The sequence below is a fragment of the Ascidia mentula genome, chromosome 9 (genome assembly GCF_947561715.1).
Source record: "Ascidia mentula chromosome 9, kaAscMent1.1, whole genome shotgun sequence".
Taxonomy (NCBI): Eukaryota; Metazoa; Chordata; class Ascidiacea; order Phlebobranchia; family Ascidiidae; genus Ascidia; species Ascidia mentula.
In genome coordinates this window covers 5,373,364-5,391,311 of record NC_138574.1, presented here as the reverse complement: position 1 = coordinate 5,391,311, position 17,948 = coordinate 5,373,364, and the positions used below count along the sequence as shown (strand labels likewise).

The 17,948-nt window shown below is 38.2% G+C and overlaps 1 protein-coding gene across 3 annotated transcripts in view; it reads left to right on the top strand.

The window, feature by feature from the left end:
- The window catches only part of LOC145913689 (uncharacterized), an 82,858-nt gene extending 65,125 nt beyond the window's left edge, over window positions 1-17,733 (top strand). For 2 of the 3 annotated variants that reach the window (XM_083001433.1, XM_083001432.1), the window contains exons 6-11: window positions 15,290-15,432; window positions 15,665-16,078; window positions 16,207-16,383; window positions 16,644-16,833; window positions 16,888-17,056; window positions 17,203-17,733. In XM_083001433.1, the coding sequence (XP_082857559.1) occupies window positions 15,290-15,432; window positions 15,665-16,078; window positions 16,207-16,383; window positions 16,644-16,833; window positions 16,888-17,056; window positions 17,203-17,242 (1,133 nt within the window). In that variant the 3' untranslated portion in view covers window positions 17,243-17,733. Of the gene's footprint in view, window positions 1-13,954; window positions 14,096-14,414; window positions 14,514-15,289; window positions 15,433-15,664; window positions 16,079-16,206; window positions 16,384-16,643; window positions 16,834-16,887; window positions 17,057-17,202 lie in introns of those variants that run through there. The other variant, XM_083001434.1, reaches the window with a different exon arrangement.
- The last annotated feature ends 215 nt before the right edge of the window (window positions 17,734-17,948 follow it).

Below are 17,948 nucleotides of genomic sequence, written 5' to 3'. Positions count from 1 at the left end.
TAGTGTTGAGAGTATCTCCACTGTTTTTTGCGTTTAGTGTTGAGAGTATCTCCACAGTTTTTTGCGTTTAGTGTTGAGAGTAACTCTGTTTTTTGGGCTTATTGCTGAGAGTATCTCCACTGTTTTTTGCATTTAGTGTTGAGAGTATCTCCACTGTTTTTTGGGCTGAGTGTTGAGAGTATCTCCACTGTTTTTTTGCGTTTAGTGTTGGGAGTATCTCCACTGTTTTTTGCGTTTAGTGTTGGGAGTATCTCCACTGTTTTTTGCGTTTAGTGTTGAGAGTATCTCCACTGTTTTTTGCCTTTAGTGTTGAGAGTATCTCCACTGTTTTTTGCGTTTGGTGTTGAGAGTATCTCCACTGTTTTTTGCGTTTAGTGTTGAGAGTATCTCCACTGTTTTTTGCGTTTAGTGTTGAGAGTAACTCTGTTTTTTGGGCTTATTGCTGAGAGTATCTCCACTGTTTTTTGCATTTAGTGTTGAGAGTATCTCCACTGTTTTTTGAGTTTAGTGTTGAGAGTAACTCCACTGTTTTTTGCGTTTAGTGTTGAGAGTATCTCCACTGTTTTTTGCGTTTAGTGTTGAGAGTATCTCCACTGTTTTTTGCGTTTAGTGTTGAGAGTATCTCCACTGTTTTTTCCGTCTAGTGTTGTGAGTAACTCCACTGTTTTTTGCGTTTAATGTTGTGAGTATCTCCACTGTTTTTTTGCGTTTAGTGTTGTGAGTATCTCCACTGTTTTTTTTGCGTTTAGTGTTGAGAGTATCTCCACTGTTTTTTGCGTTTAGTGTTGAGAGTATCTCCACTGTTTTTTCCGTTTAGTGTTGAGAGTATCTCCACTGTTTTTTGGGCTTAGTGTTGAGAGTATCTCCACTGTTTTTTGCGTTTAGTGTTGAAAGTATCTCTACAGTTTTTTGGGCTTAGTGTTGAGAGTATCTCCACTGTTTTTTGGGCTTAGTGCTGAGAGTATCTCCACTGTTTTTTGCGTTTATCTTCACTGTTTTTTGCGTTTAGTGTTGAGAGTATCTCCACTGTTTTTTGCGTTTAGTGTTGAGAGTAACTCCACTGTTTTTTGCGTTTAGTGTTGAGAGTATCTCCACTGTTTTTTGCGTTTAGTGTTGAGAGTATCTCCACTGTTTTTTCCGTTTAGTGTTGAGAGTATCTCCACTGTTTTTTGGGCTGAGTGTTGAGAGTATCTCCACTGTTTTTTTGCGTTTAGTGTTGGGAGTATCTCCACTGTTTTTTGCGTTTAGTGTTGAGAGTATCTCCACTGTTTTTTTTGCGTTCAGTGTTGAGAGTATCTCCACTGTTTTTTGGGCTTAGTGCTGAGAGTATCTCCACTGTTTTTTGCGTTTAGTGTTGAGAGTATCTCCACTGTTTTTTGCGTTTAGTGTTGAGAGTATCTCCACTGTTTTTTCCGTTTAATGTTGAGAGTATCTCCACTGATTTTTGCGTTTAGTGTTGAGAGTATCTCCACTGTTTTTTGGGCTTAGTGCTGAGAGTATCTCCACTGTTTTTTGCGTTTAGTGTTGAGAGTAACTCCACTGTTTTTTGCGTTTAGTGTTGAGAGTATCTCCACTGTTTTTTTGCGTTTAGTGTTGAGAGTATCTCCACTGTTTTTTCCGTTTAGTGTTGAGAGTATCTCCACTGTTTTTTGGGCTGAGTGTTGAGAGTATCTCCACTGTTTTTTTGCGTTTAGTGTTGGGAGTATCTCCACTGTTTTTTGCGTTTAGTGTTGAGAGTATCTCCACTGTTTTTTGCGTTTAGTGTTGAGAGTATCTCCACTGTTTTTTGCGTTTAGTTTTGAGAGTAACTCCACTGTTTTTTGCGTTTAGTGTTGAGAGTATCTCCACTGTTTTTTCCGTTTAGTGTTGAGAGTATCTCCACTGTTTTTTCCGTTTAGTGTTGAGAGTATCTCCACTGTTTTTTGGGCTGAGTGTTGAGAGTATCTCCACTGTTTTTTTGCGTTTAGTGTTGGGAGTATCTCCACTGTTTTTTGCGTTTAGTGTTGAGAGTATCTCCACTGTTTTTTTTGCGTTTAGTGTTGAGAGTATCTCCACTGTTTTTTGGGCTTAGTGCTGAGAGTATCTCCACTGTTTTTTGCGTTTAGTGTTGAGAGTATCTCCACTGTTTTTTGCGTTTAGTGTTGAGAGTATCTCCACTGTTTTTTGCGTTTAGTGTTGATAGTATCTCCACTGTTTTTTGCGTTTAGTGTTGAGAGTATCTCCACTGTTTTTTGGGCTTAGTGCTGAGAGTATCTCCACTGTTTTTTGCGTTTAGTGTTGAGAGTATCTCCACTGTTTTTTTGCGTTTAGTGTTAAGAGTATCTCCACTGTTTTTTGGGCTTATTGCTGAGAGTATCTCCACTGTTTTTTGCATTTTGTGTTGAGAGTATCTCCACCGTTTTTTGCGTTTACTGTTGAGAGTATCTCCACTGTTTTTTGCGTTTAGTGTTGAGAGTATCTCCACTGTTTTTTTCCGTTTAGTGTTGAGAGTATCTCCACTGTTTTTTGGGCTTAGTGTTGAGAGTAACTCCACTGTTTTTTGCGTTTAGTGTTGAAAGTATCTCTTTAGTGTTGAAAGTATCTCTTGAGAGTATCTCCACTGTTTTTTTGCGTTTAGTGTTGAGAGTATCTCCACTGTTTTTTGGGGTTTAGTGTTGAGAGTATCTCCACTGTTTTTTTGCGTTTAGTGTTGAGAGTATCTCCACAGTTTTTTGGGCTTAGTGTTGAGAGTAACTCCACTGTTTTTTTGCGTTTACTGTTGAGAGTATCTCCACTGTTTTTTTGCGTTTAGTGTTGAGAGTATCTCCACTGTTTTTTGGGCTTAGTGTTGAGAGTATCTCCACTGTTTTTTGCGTTTAGTGTTGAAAGTATCTCCACTGTTTTTTGGGCTTAGTGTTGAGAGTAACTCCACTGTTTTTTTCCGTTTAGTGTTGAGAGTATCTCCACTGTTTTTTGGGCTTATTGCTGAGAGTATCTCCACTGTTTTTTGCATTTAGTGTTGAGAGTATCTCCACCGTTTTTTACGTTTACTGTTGAGAGTATCTCCACTGTTTTTTCCGTTTAGTGTTGAGAGTATCTCCACGGTTTTTTGCGTTTAGTGTTGAGAGTATCTCCACTGTTTTTTGCGTTTAGTGTTGAGAGTATCTCCACTGTTTTTTGCGTTTAGTGTTGAGGGTAACTCCACTGTTTTTTTCCGTTTAGTGTTGAGAGTATCTCCACTGTTTTTGGGGCTTAGTGTTGAGAGTAACTCCACTGTTTTTTCCGTTTAGTGTTGAGAGTATCTCCACTGTTTTTTGGGCTTAGTGTTGAGAGTATCTCCACTGTTTTTTGCGTTTAGTGTTGAAAGTATCTCTTTAGTGTTGAAAGTATCTCTTGAGAGTATCTCCACTGTTTTTTGCGTTTAGTGTTGAGAGTATCTCCACTGTTTTTTGCGTTTAGTGTTGAGAGTATCTCCACTGTTTTTTTCCGTTTAGTGTTGAGAGTATCTCCACTGTTTTTTGGGCTTAGTGTTGAGAGTAACTCCACTGTTTTTTGCGTTTAGTGTTGAAAGTATCTCCACTGTTTTTTTGCGTTTAGTGTTGAGAGTATCTCCACTGTTTTTTGGGCTTAGTGTTGAGAGTAACTCCACTGTTTTTTGCGTTTAGTGTTGAGAGTATCTCCACTGTTTTTTGCGTTTAGTGTTGAGAGTATCTCCACTGTTTTTTGCCTTTAGTGTTGAGAGTAACTCCACTGTTTTTTGCGTTTAGTGTTGAGAGTATCTCCACTGTTTTTTGCGTTTAGTGTTGAGAGTATCTCCACTGTTTTTTGCCTTTAGTGTTGAGAGTAACTCCACTGTTTTTTGCGTTTAGTGTTGAAAGTATCTCCACTGTTTTTTTGCGTTTAGTGTTGAGAGTATCTCCACTGTTTTTTGGGCTTAGTGTTGAGAGTAACTCCACTGTTTTTTGCGTTTAGTGTTGAGAGTATCTCCACTGTTTTTTGCGTTTAGTGTTGAGAGTATCTCCACTGTTTTTTGCCTTTAGTGTTGAGAGTAACTCCACTGTTTTTTGCGTTTAGTGTTGAGAGTATCTCCACTGTTTTTTGCGTTTAGTGTTGAGAGTATCTCCACTGTTTTTTCCGTTTAGTGTTGAGAGTATCGCCACTGTTTTTTGGGCTGAGTGTTGAGAGTATCTCCACTGTTTTTTTGCGTTTAGTGTTGGGAGTATCTCCACTGTTTTTTGCGTTTAGTGTTGAGAGTATCTCCACTGTTTTTTGCGTTTAGTGTTGAGAGTATCTCCACTGTTTTTTGCGTTTAGTGTTGAGAGTATCTCCACTGTTTTTTACGTTTAGTGTTGAGAGTATCTCCACTGTTTTTTCCGTTTAGTGTTGAGAGTATCTCCACTGTTTTTTCCGTTTAGTGTTGAGAGTATCTCCACTGTTTTTTGGGCTGAGTGTTGAGAGTATCTCCACTGTTTTTTTGCGTTTAGTGTTGGGAGTATCTCCACTGTTTTTTGCGTTTAGTGTTGAGAGTATCTCCACTGTTTTTTGGGCATAGTGCTGAGAGTATCTCCACTGTTTTTTGCGTTTAGTGTTGAGAGTATCTCCACTGTTTTTTGCGTTTAGTGTTGAGAGTATCTCCACTGTTTTTTTCCGTTTAGTGTTGAGAGTATCTCCACTGTTTTTTGGGCTTAGTGTTGAGAGTAACTCCACTGTTTTTTGCGTTTAGTGTTGAAAGTATCTCTTGAGAGTATCTCCACTGTTTTTTGCGTTTAGTGTTGAGAGTATCTCCACTGTTTTTTGCGTTTAGTGTTGAGAGTATCTCCACTGTTTTTTTCCGTTTAGTGTTGAGAGTATCTCCACTGTTTTTTGGGCTTAGTGTTGAGAGTAACTCCACTGTTTTTTGCGTTTAGTGTTGAAAGTATCTCCACTGTTTTTTTGCGTTTAGTGTTGAGAGTATCTCCACTGTTTTTTGGGGTTTAGTGTTGAGAGTATCTCCACTGTTTTTTTGCGTTTAGTGTTGAGAGTATCTCCACAGTTTTTTGCGTTTAGTGTTGAGAGTATCTCCACTGTTTTTTGCGTTTAGTGTTGAGAGTATCTCCACTGTTTTTTGCCTTTAGTGTTGAGAGTAACTCCACTGTTTTTTGCGTTTAGTGTTGAAAGTATCTCCACTGTTTTTTTGCGTTTAGTGTTGAGAGTATCTCCACTGTTTTTTGGGCTTAGTGTTGAGAGTAACTCCACTGTTTTTTGCGTTTAGTGTTGAGAGTATCTCCACTGTTTTTTGCGTTTAGTGTTGAGAGTATCTCCACTGTTTTTTGCCTTTAGTGTTGAGAGTAACTCCACTGTTTTTTGCGTTTAGTGTTGAGAGTATCTCCACTGTTTTTTGCGTTTAGTGTTGAGAGTATCTCCACTGTTTTTTCCGTTTAGTGTTGAGAGTATCTCCACTGTTTTTTGGGCTGAGTGTTGAGAGTATCTCCACTGTTTTTTTGCGTTTAGTGTTGGGAGTATCTCCACTGTTTTTTGCGTTTAGTGTTGAGAGTATCTCCACTGTTTTTTGCGTTTAGTGTTGAGAGTATCTCCACTGTTTTTTGCGTTTAGTGTTGAGAGTAACTCCACTGTTTTTTACGTTTAGTGTTGAGAGTATCTCCACTGTTTTTTGCGTTTAGTGTTGAGAGTATCTCCACTGTTTTTTCCGTTTAGTGTTGAGAGTATCTCCACTGTTTTTTGGGCTGAGTGTTGAGAGTATCTCCACTGTTTTTTTGCGTTTAGTGTTGGGAGTATCTCCACTGTTTTTTGCGTTTAGTGTTGAGAGTATCTCCACTGTTTTTTGGGCTTAGTGCTGAGAGTATCTCCACTGTTTTTTGCGTTTAGTGTTGAGAGTATCTCCACTGTTTTTTGCGTTTAGTGTTGAGAGTATCTCCACTGTTTTTTGCGTTTAGTGTTGAGAGTATCTCCACTGTTTTTTGCGTTTAGTGTTGAGAGTATCTCCACTGTTTTTTTCCGTTTAGTGTTGAGAGTATCTCCACTGTTTTTTGGGCTTAGTGTTGAGAGTAACTCCACTGTTTTTTGCGTTTAGTGTTGAAAGTATCTCCACTGTTTTTTTGCGTTTAGTGTTGAGAGTATCTCCACTGTTTTTTGGGGTTTAGTGTTGAGAGTATCTCCACTGTTTTTTTGCGTTTAGTGTTGAGAGTATCTCCACAGTTTTTTGGGCTTAGTGTTGAGAGTAACTCCACTGTTTTTTTGCGTTTACTGTTGAGAGTATCTCCACTGTTTTTTTGCGTTTAGTGTTGAGAGTATCTCCACTGTTTTTTGGGCTTAGTGTTGAGAGTATCTCCACTGTTTTTTGCGTTTAGTGTTGAAAGTATCTCCACTGTTTTTTGGGCTTAGTGTTGAGAGTAACTCCACTGTTTTTTTCCGTTTAGTGTTGAGAGTATCTCCACTGTTTTTTGGGCTTATTGCTGAGAGTATCTCCACTGTTTTTTGCATTTAGTGTTGAGAGTATCTCCACCGTTTTTTACGTTTACTGTTGAGAGTATCTCCACTGTTTTTTCCGTTTAGTGTTGAGAGTATCTCCACGGTTTTTTGCGTTTAGTGTTGAGAGTATCTCCACTGTTTTTTGCGTTTAGTGTTGAGAGTATCTCCACTGTTTTTTGCGTTTAGTGTTGAGGGTAACTCCACTGTTTTTTTCCGTTTAGTGTTGAGAGTATCTCCACTGTTTTTGGGGCTTAGTGTTGAGAGTAACTCCACTGTTTTTTCCGTTTAGTGTTGAGAGTATCTCCACTGTTTTTTGGGCTTAGTGTTGAGAGTATCTCCACTGTTTTTTGCGTTTAGTGTTGAAAGTATCTCTTTAGTGTTGAAAGTATCTCTTGAGAGTATCTCCACTGTTTTTTGCGTTTAGTGTTGAGAGTATCTCCACTGTTTTTTGCGTTTAGTGTTGAGAGTATCTCCACTGTTTTTTTCCGTTTAGTGTTGAGAGTATCTCCACTGTTTTTTGGGCTTAGTGTTGAGAGTAACTCCACTGTTTTTTGCGTTTAGTGTTGAAAGTATCTCCACTGTTTTTTTGCGTTTAGTGTTGAGAGTATCTCCACTGTTTTTTGGGCTTAGTGTTGAGAGTAACTCCACTGTTTTTTTGCGTTTAGTGTTGAGAGTATCTCCACTGTTTTTTGCGTTTAGTGTTGAGAGTATCTCCACTGTTTTTTGCCTTTAGTGTTGAGAGTAACTCCACTGTTTTTTGCGTTTAGTGTTGAGAGTATCTCCACTGTTTTTTGCGTTTAGTGTTGAGAGTATCTCCACTGTTTTTTGCCTTTAGTGTTGAGAGTAACTCCACTGTTTTTTGCGTTTAGTGTTGAAAGTATCTCCACTGTTTTTTTGCGTTTAGTGTTGAGAGTATCTCCACTGTTTTTTGGGCTTAGTGTTGAGAGTAACTCCACTGTTTTTTGCGTTTAGTGTTGAGAGTATCTCCACTGTTTTTTGCGTTTAGTGTTGAGAGTATCTCCACTGTTTTTTGCCTTTAGTGTTGAGAGTAACTCCACTGTTTTTTGCGTTTAGTGTTGAGAGTATCTCCACTGTTTTTTGCGTTTAGTGTTGAGAGTATCTCCACTGTTTTTTCCGTTTAGTGTTGAGAGTATCGCCACTGTTTTTTGGGCTGAGTGTTGAGAGTATCTCCACTGTTTTTTTGCGTTTAGTGTTGGGAGTATCTCCACTGTTTTTTGCGTTTAGTGTTGAGAGTATCTCCACTGTTTTTTGCGTTTAGTGTTGAGAGTATCTCCACTGTTTTTTGCGTTTAGTGTTGAGAGTATCTCCACTGTTTTTTACGTTTAGTGTTGAGAGTATCTCCACTGTTTTTTCCGTTTAGTGTTGAGAGTATCTCCACTGTTTTTTCCGTTTAGTGTTGAGAGTATCTCCACTGTTTTTTGGGCTGAGTGTTGAGAGTATCTCCACTGTTTTTTTGCGTTTAGTGTTGGGAGTATCTCCACTGTTTTTTGCGTTTAGTGTTGAGAGTATCTCCACTGTTTTTTGGGCTTAGTGCTGAGAGTATCTCCACTGTTTTTTGCGTTTAGTGTTGAGAGTATCTCCACTGTTTTTTGCGTTTAGTGTTGAGAGTATCTCCACTGTTTTTTTCCGTTTAGTGTTGAGAGTATCTCCACTGTTTTTTGGGCTTAGTGTTGAGAGTAACTCCACTGTTTTTTGCGTTTAGTGTTGAAAGTATCTCTTGAGAGTATCTCCACTGTTTTTTGCGTTTAGTGTTGAGAGTATCTCCACTGTTTTTTGCGTTTAGTGTTGAGAGTATCTCCACTGTTTTTTTCCGTTTAGTGTTGAGAGTATCTCCACTGTTTTTTGGGCTTAGTGTTGAGAGTAACTCCACTGTTTTTTGCGTTTAGTGTTGAAAGTATCTCCACTGTTTTTTTGCGTTTAGTGTTGAGAGTATCTCCACTGTTTTTTGGGGTTTAGTGTTGAGAGTATCTCCACTGTTTTTTTGCGTTTAGTGTTGAGAGTATCTCCACAGTTTTTTGCGTTTAGTGTTGAGAGTATCTCCACTGTTTTTTGCGTTTAGTGTTGAGAGTATCTCCACTGTTTTTTGCCTTTAGTGTTGAGAGTAACTCCACTGTTTTTTGCGTTTAGTGTTGAAAGTATCTCCACTGTTTTTTTGCGTTTAGTGTTGAGAGTATCTCCACTGTTTTTTGGGCTTAGTGTTGAGAGTAACTCCACTGTTTTTTGCGTTTAGTGTTGAGAGTATCTCCACTGTTTTTTGCGTTTAGTGTTGAGAGTATCTCCACTGTTTTTTGCCTTTAGTGTTGAGAGTAACTCCACTGTTTTTTGCGTTTAGTGTTGAGAGTATCTCCACTGTTTTTTGCGTTTAGTGTTGAGAGTATCTCCACTGTTTTTTCCGTTTAGTGTTGAGAGTATCTCCACTGTTTTTTGGGCTGAGTGTTGAGAGTATCTCCACTGTTTTTTTGCGTTTAGTGTTGGGAGTATCTCCACTGTTTTTTGCGTTTAGTGTTGAGAGTATCTCCACTGTTTTTTGCGTTTAGTGTTGAGAGTATCTCCACTGTTTTTTGCGTTTAGTGTTGAGAGTAACTCCACTGTTTTTTACGTTTAGTGTTGAGAGTATCTCCACTGTTTTTTGCGTTTAGTGTTGAGAGTATCTCCACTGTTTTTTCCGTTTAGTGTTGAGAGTATCTCCACTGTTTTTTGGGCTGAGTGTTGAGAGTATCTCCACTGTTTTTTTGCGTTTAGTGTTGGGAGTATCTCCACTGTTTTTTGCGTTTAGTGTTGAGAGTATCTCCACTGTTTTTTGGGCTTAGTGCTGAGAGTATCTCCACTGTTTTTTGCGTTTAGTGTTGAGAGTATCTCCACTGTTTTTTGCGTTTAGTGTTGAGAGTATCTCCACTGTTTTTTCCGTTTAGTGTTGAGAGTATCTCCACTGTTTTTTGCGTTTAGTGTTGAGAGTATCTCCACTGTTTTTTGGGCTTAGTGCTGAGAGTATCTCCACTGTTTTTTGCGTTTAGTGTTGAGAGTATCTCCACTGTTTTTTTGCGTTTAGTGTTGAGAGTATCTCCACTGTTTTTTGGGCTTATTGCTGAGAGTATCTCCACTGTTTTTTGCATTTAGTGTTGAGAGTATCTCCACCGTTTTTTGCGTTTACTGTTGAGAGTATCTCCACTGTTTTTTCCGTTTAGTGTTGAGAGTATCTCCACTGTTTTTTGCGTTTAGTGTTGAGAGTATCTCCACTGTTTTTTGCGTTTAGTGTTGAGAGTATCTCCACTGTTTTTTGCGTTTAGTGTTGAGAGTAACTCCACTGTTTTTTTCCGTTTAGTGTTGAGAGTATCTCCACTGTTTTTTGGGCTTAGTGTTGAGAGTAACTCCACTGTTTTTTCCGTTTAGTGTTGAGAGTATCTCCACTGTTTTTTGGGCTTAGTGTTGAGAGTATCTCCACTGTTTTTTGCGTTTAGTGTTGAAAGTATCTCTTTAGTGTTGAAAGTATCTCTTGAGAGTATCTCCACTGTTTTTTGCGTTTAGTGTTGAGAGTATCTCCACTGTTTTTTGCGTTTAGTGTTGAGAGTATCTCCACTGTTTTTTTCCGTTTAGTGTTGAGAGTATCTCCACTGTTTTTTGGGCTTAGTGTTGAGAGTAACTCCACTGTTTTTTGCGTTTAGTGTTGAAAGTATCTCCACTGTTTTTTTGCGTTTAGTGTTGAGAGTATCTCCACTGTTTTTTGGGGTTTAGTGTTGAGAGTATCTCCACTGTTTTTTTGCGTTTAGTGTTGAGAGTATCTCCACTGTTTTTTGGGCTTAGTGTTGAGAGTAACTCCACTGTTTTTTTGCGTTTACTGTTGAGAGTATCTCCACTGTTTTTTTGCGTTTAGTGTTGAGAGTATCTCCACTGTTTTTTCCGTTTAGTGTTGAGAGTATCTCCACTGTTTTTTGGGCTTAGTGTTGAGAGTATCTCCACTGTTTTTTGCGTTTAGTGTTGAAAGTATCTCTACAGTTTTTTTGCGTTTAGTGTTGAGAGTATCTCCACTGTTTTTTGGGCTTAGTGCTGAGAGTATCTCCACTGTTTTTTGCGTTTAGTGTTGAGAGTATCTCCACTGTTTTTTGCGTTTAGTGTTGAGAGTATCTCCACTGTTTTTTGCGTTTAGTGTTGAGAGTATCTCCACTGTTTTTTTCCGTTTAGTGTTGAGAGTATCTCCACTGTTTTTTGGGCTTAGTGTTGAGAGTAACTCCACTGTTTTTTGCGTTTAGTGTTGAAAGTATCTCCACTGTTTTTTTGCGTTTAGTGTTGAGAGTATCTCCACTGTTTTTTGGGGTTTAGTGTTGAGAGTATCTCCACTGTTTTTTTGCGTTTAGTGTTGAGAGTATCTCCACTGTTTTTTGGGCTTAGTGTTGAGAGTAACTCCACTGTTTTTTTGCGTTTACTGTTGAGAGTATCTCCACTGTTTTTTTGCGTTTAGTGTTGAGAGTATCTCCACTGTTTTTTCCGTTTAGTGTTGAGAGTATCTCCACTGTTTTTTGGGCTTAGTGTTGAGAGTATCTCCACTGTTTTTTGCGTTTAGTGTTGAAAGTATCTCTACAGTTTTTTTGCGTTTAGTGTTGAGAGTATCTCCACTGTTTTTTGGGCTTAGTGCTGAGAGTATCTCCACTGTTTTTTGCGTTTAGTGTTGAGAGTATCTCCACTGTTTTTTGCGTTTAGTGTTGAGAGTATCTCCACTGTTTTTTGCGTTTAGTGTTGAGAGTATCTCCACTGTTTTTTGGGCTTAGTGTTGAGAGTATCTCCACTGTTTTTTTGCGTTTAGTGTTGAGAGTATCTCCACTGTTTTTTGCGTTTAGTGTTGAGAGTATCTCCACTGTTTTTTGCGTTTAGTGTTGAGAGTAACTCCACTGTTTTTTGCGTTTAGTGTTGAGAGTATCTCCACTGTTTTTTGCGTTTAGTGTTGAGAGTATCTCCACTGTTTTTTCCGTTTAGTGTTGAGAGTATCTCCACTGTTTTTTGGGCTGAGTGTTGAGAGTATCTCCACTGTTTTTTTGCGTTTAGTGTTGGGAGTATCTCCACTGTTTTTTGCGTTTAGTGTTGAGAGTATCTCCACTGTTTTTTGCGTTTAGTGTTGAGAGTATCTCCACTGTTTTTTGCGTTTAGTGTTGAGAGTAACTCCACTGTTTTTTGCGTTTAGTGTTGAGAGTATCTCCACTGTTTTTTGCGTTTAGTGTTGAGAGTATCTCCACTGTTTTTTCCGTTTAGTGTTGAGAGTATCTCCACTGTTTTTTGGGCTGAGTGTTGAGAGTATCTCCACTGTTTTTTTGCGTTTAGTGTTGGGAGTATCTCCACTGTTTTTTGCGTTTAGTGTTGAGAGTATCTCCACTGTTTTTTGGGCTTAGTGCTGAGAGTATCTCCACTGTTTTTTGCGTTTAGTGTTGAGAGTATCTCCACTGTTTTTTGCGTTTAGTGTTGAGAGTATCTCCACTGTTTTTTGCGTTTAGTGTTGAAAGTATCTCCACTGTTTTTTGCGTTTAGTGTTGAGAGTATCTCCACTGTTTTTTGGGCTTAGTGCTGAGAGTAGCTCCACTGTTTTTTGCGTTTAGTGTTGAGAGTATCTCCACTGTTTTTTTGCGTTTAGTGTTGAGAGTATCTCCACTGTTTTTTGGGCTTATTGCTGAGAGTATCTCCACTGTTTTTTGCATTTAGTGTTGAGAGTATCTCCACCGTTTTTTGCGTTTACTGTTGAGAGTATCTCCACTGTTTTTTCCGTTTAGTGTTGAGAGTATCTCCACTGTTTTTTGCGTTTAGTGTTGAGAGTATCTCCACTGTTTTTTGGGCTTAGTGTTGAGAGTATCTCCACTGTTTTTTTGCGTTTAGTGTTGAAAGTATCTCTACAGTTTTTTTGCGTTTAGTGTTGAGAGTATCTCCACTGTTTTTTGGGCTTAGTGTTGAGAGTAACTCCACTGTTTTTTGCGTTTAGTGTTGAGAGTATCTCCACTGTTTTATTGGGTTTAGTGTTGAGAGTATCTCCACTGTTTTTTTGCGTTTAGTGTTGTGAGTATCTCCACTGTTTTTTTTGCGTTTAGTGTTGAGAGTATTTCCACTGTTTTATTGGGTTTAGTGTTGAGAGTATCTCCACTGTTTTTTGCGTTTACTGATGTGAGTATCTCCACTGTTTTTTTGCGTTTAGTGTTGAGAGTAACTCCACTGTGTTTTTTGCGTTTAGTGTTGAGAGTATCTCCACTGTTTTTTGCGCTTGGTGTTGAGAGTATCTCCACTGTTTTTTGCGTTTAGTGTTGAGAGTAACTCCACTGTTTTTTGCGTTTAGTGTTGAGAGTATCTCCACTGTTTTTTGCTTTTAGTGTTGAGAGTATCTCCACTGTTTCTTGCGTTTAGTGTTGAGAGTATCTCCACTGTTTTTTGCGTTTGGTGTTGAGAGTATCTCCACTGTTTTTTGCGTTTAGTGTTGAGAGTAACTCCACTGTTTTTTGCGTTTAGTGTTGAGAGTATCTCCACTGTTATTTGCGTTTAGTGTTGAGAGTAACTCCACTGTTTTTTGCGTTTAGTGTTGAGAGTATCTCCACTGTTTTTTGCGTTTAGTGTTGAGAGTATCTCCACTGTTTTTTTAGGCTTAGTGTTGAGAGTAACTCCACTGTTTTTTGCGTTTAGTGTTGAGAGTATCTCCACTGTTTTTTTCGTTTAGTGTTGAGAGTATCTCCACTGTTTTTTGGGCTTAGTGTTGAGAGTATCTCCACTGTTTCTTTGTGTTCAATGTATCTCCGCATGTTCGTGCTCACAGTCATATGTTGGATGGAGTGTACCTTACCCAAAATACAGCATAGGAAACGCATATTGTTGTTTGTCTTTTTTGCGGTAGCCTAATTATTCCGCTTATGCTTACTCCGTCAAATAAAGAATATAATAGCTAAGAGCTGACATACCTGTATTAATGCACACCATTCCGGAAACTTAAAAGAGAACAACAGATGATCAGCAGCCAGTGCTTGATCTGACTTGCACAGGCACAGGCTGAATTTTGTGGCCATTTATGACATTTTCCCTAGCTTGATGCACAACGCTTAAATGAAAACCATTTGACGAATGCAATTTTCTTTTGCATAAACGTGTTTGTATAATTTTTTCTGCATTTTTCATTTATTTCCGCAAAAATATAATTCATAGTAGAATTCACCATGCGCTCAGAACTACTGCAAACCGACCAATGCCCTGGGTCGCCACATGTTTTCCGCATGGTCATCAAAAACACAAGGCCAGGAAATAATGAAATTATTTTGATTTTCAGGAATAAACATAAAAAATACGAAGCGAATATTTCAAAACAATAATGACATGGCAACCGATAAAACCTATTAAAGGGTCCTGACATGTTAATATGTTTGGCAAAGTGTGTCCATGACCTTGTTGACCTAATCTGTACAGCATTAGGATTTATATAGACATTGTTTGACTAAACCTTTACAGTGATGTGATTTTGTTGACAGTTGAATTGTTTGTTACTTTTTGTTAAATTGTGATTTTCTTTCTGAGAGAAGCTTAAAACCAACAAGTATCAACAGAGAAAGCAAGATGAAAAAAACGTCTGACACAAAATGTCAGAATGATTCTCAAATTAAGAAACAGAAACCAGGTAGGAAGAGTTTTGATATCCACATCTAAAAACACATTCAACGTTGTTTGGTTGGCATATTGCAAGTAGTTCAAACAACACTTAAATTCAATAAGCTGGCAGTAATAAACACAGCTCTTTGGCAAAACTTTTATATTTTTTCTTTTACATTATTGCTATGATCAGAAACCAAAATAGAAAACACTGAAATATGAAATCTCTGTAATTTTCCCTGTATGCTGGTGAATATTATTAGACTAATGAATTCCAAGCTCTTTTGGCAGCAAATATAAAAAAAAACTTATTTTTAAGCTAAGTAAAAAAGTTTTTATTTTTCGAGGTCCTTCGCAGCAAATAGCAGCACAGGGGACAAGCATATCTGACAGCATTGCTGGAGTTCAAATAAATGTCAACATAACCCAAAACTACTACAGTGAAGGTATGTCCATCCAAGTTAAAATAGAAAACTCGTAGAAACCAAGAGAGGGGAATAGAATAGTTAGGAAGGTGGAACGGCAACTAGTTGAACGACGGGTTTAACGAGAAGATAAAATTTTACGATCGAGATACGAGAAACGTTATCAGTTAGAATTGTAGGAACAGTTAATTTTTTTCCACGCTCAAACGATTATTTGGCCGCAGTGACGGTAAACATTCTTTGCGTTTAAAGTTTTCCATTCTCGTGATTCAATTTAAAACAATAAGTCGCAAGCTAGGAGATAGCAAAGCTTTCATCCGATATGAAATAATATGTTTATGAAACGTTTGTTACCTTACAATGCATGTGGTGCATTTTCGCTTATAATTTAAAAGATCTCAGAGCACCAGTGTTATGCATAGTTTTCCTTGTCACTGTCTTTTGATGAGTCCGAAAGTTGAGCAAGAACCAAGAAACAAGTCTGCCCAGTTTAAACGTGTACGACACTATGTTTTTAGTTAGCAGAATATGTCAACGAAAATGTTAGATTTTGATATAGTGGGAATTCTTTAATAATCCCCACATACACTGCAATGTTTACCACAAATATTTTATATTAGAAAATTAAAATCAGCGAAACTTTTTCCCCTCTCATAAATGATAACTTGGTAAAACTTTCGAGCCAACAATTAGTTGACGACCTACCAGGAGGTGAGAAATATACGGTGGTTGTAGTGTCAAAACTTCGTTATTACCGTTACCACAAACCGCTACATGTCAGTATTCATTCATTGCAGAAAAATTGTACGTGGATGGAAAAGAGGAAGAAAGGCGGGAGGAAATTTGGGAGGAAAACAAAATGAAAGTTGCTGAACACAATATAAAATATGCGAACGGAGGGTTTACCTTCAGTATTGGTTTGACTCCGTTCAGCGACCAGGCGAGAATTACCTTATTTTTAATCTTTTAACCGGAAATTAATGCTCATTTTAAATTTGAATTGATTTGTTTTGATTCTGAAAATGGTTCTTAAATTATATTTGTTTTTGTCATCAGTTAAGCTGCATTGATGAGACCTGATTGGTCGAAGCACAACTGTCTGCAGCTCACTGATCATTATTGGCTCATTGCTGGTTTATATTTGTCTTTGAAGTACAAAAATGCTTTTGCAGAATGGCGTCGATTTTGCTTCAGGCAATGAATCAGATGATGAGGAAATGGACGTAGATGGTCGGGATGAGAGCGGGGACGAGGATGAGGACGGAGGAAGCTGCGATGGTCGGGATGAGGAACTCGGAGAGTACGAGGATGGAAGATTGGGAAAAACACGGGGACCTGGAAGAAATCCTGGACACAGACGTGGGCGGAGACAGAGCGGGGGTCAGGGACAGGGTCGAGGACAGGGAATGAATTGGGCACCATTAGAGGGTTCGGCTGGGAGGCCTGGACGAAGACAAGGATTGGGAGGTGGACAGGAACCAGGACAGGGAGAGGGAGTGGAGAGGAGTGTGGATTGGCACAAAGATGGTTACGTGACAGATGTAGAAGATCAAAGACCTTTGCCTACTTGTTGGATATTCAGTGCGGTAAGTGCCAGTGTGGGTTTCTTAATTCCTCTGCGCGTGGTGTGTGGGTGGCTTAGCAAACAGTTTTCGAGGCGTGTTGCAATATTTTGAAGTAATTTTTTTATCCTTTTACGTTCATGTGATTGTAGGTTGGAGCGGTTGAATCATATCGATATATTCGTACAAAACAACCTATTGGACTTTCCAAGCAGCAATTGGTTGATTTGCATCTTAAAGATGAAAAACGGTCGTACCCAGAAGAGGCGTGTAAGTTTATCAAGGAAAACAAAATCAATAGCTCCGATCAATATCCTTTTATTGGAAAGGTATGGCTGCTATGTTTTACACAATGAAAGAATTTGTAATAAAAATATGACAAATCAGTGCAATAAGCATCTAGTTTAGTAGTTAAATGTTTACTGCGGCAGCATAGTCACCACAAATATGAAGTCTTGCTTGGCTATTGACTTAATAAGATATTTTTTGTTTAATTCACCGAAGCCGCACTAAAGCAACACAACTCTATCCGGAATTGAATTTGATTAATATAATACCCTTAATCAAAAGACCGACAAATCTGTTGTAGAGAAACGAAAGCCACGAACGTAATGAATACACTAGGCCGCTTGTGAAAATTCAAGGATTCAGAGATGTTGGAAAGAAGGTAGGGGAGACATCGACAAGTGAATTGGAGAGAATTTTTGCAAACATAGGACCTGGCAAGGTTTGCCTGATTAGCTCCAAGAAAAGGGCGTACAAAAGTACCACGTACAACGGTATTTGGTGATAAACTCACCTTAGAATTAGGTTAAAACATCCTTTCTTTTTAGACATATTTTGTGACGATGATCGGGAAGCGGCTAAAACATCCCTTGATGGTCTCAAAGGTAAAACTCGCGAAGACTTTTTGAAAGAGAATCCTGATGTCATGCTCCATTCAGTGTTGGTTGTGGTTTATGGTAAAACTGAAAAGAGAAAGTTCCGGATAATCAAAGACAGGTAAGCTAAAACACGCATTAAGCTGCCGATGACCTAACAAGCTGACTTCAACAACACATTTGTGGTTAAAATAATGAAAACAACACACAACAACATGGTTTCAAACTAGTTCAAAATAACTTAATATATTTGTTTTGTGGTGGCAGATTGACAGTGAAGGAGAAAAATCAGGTTTCAAGAAAATAGTCAAGGATCGAAGGCTAAAGAGATTTTATGCTCTAATCGCATGTACATACTTTCTATGATTATACATGGTTTTGTATCAAGCACTGTGTTTTTCGTGAAATATATAATTGTACCAACTGCAACATTGCTGGGAACGCCACCTATCCTGGAGGTGTTAAATTGGAAAACCGTCCTTAAATCTTTGTAATCGTATGTTTTATATTGTTGCCGCAATTTATAAAAACAAAAATTTTAAGGTAATTATTTTATGCTATGATTAAAGAACTTTTATTGCCTAATCTTACGAACAAGCACCGTGTCTAATCTTACTTTGTATGAAACATGCATTGGTTTGAATCAAGCACTGTGTTTTTTGAAGTGTTTATTCGTACCATTGTCGCATGCACTTAACTTATGTTTACTTTACGTTCTCAATGCATTTTTCTTGCTATAATGTACTGGCTTATTGCTTCCATTCACTTACTAATTGCTTTAACTCTGTTTGTCAATATCGGTGTTTAAATATATATATATAGTATAATACATGTAGAAAAATGTAATGAAGCCTGTCACCTGTTTCTATGAAAAGTATGAATTTTGCTTCTTCCGTATTTTTATAATTTCCCGTGGATGGAAGTTTAGGTTTGTTCTTTGCATATTCCAGAAGTACGTGTAAAACGAAATTAAAGAGATCAAAATCCGTTAACAGTAACAGCAGACCCCATGA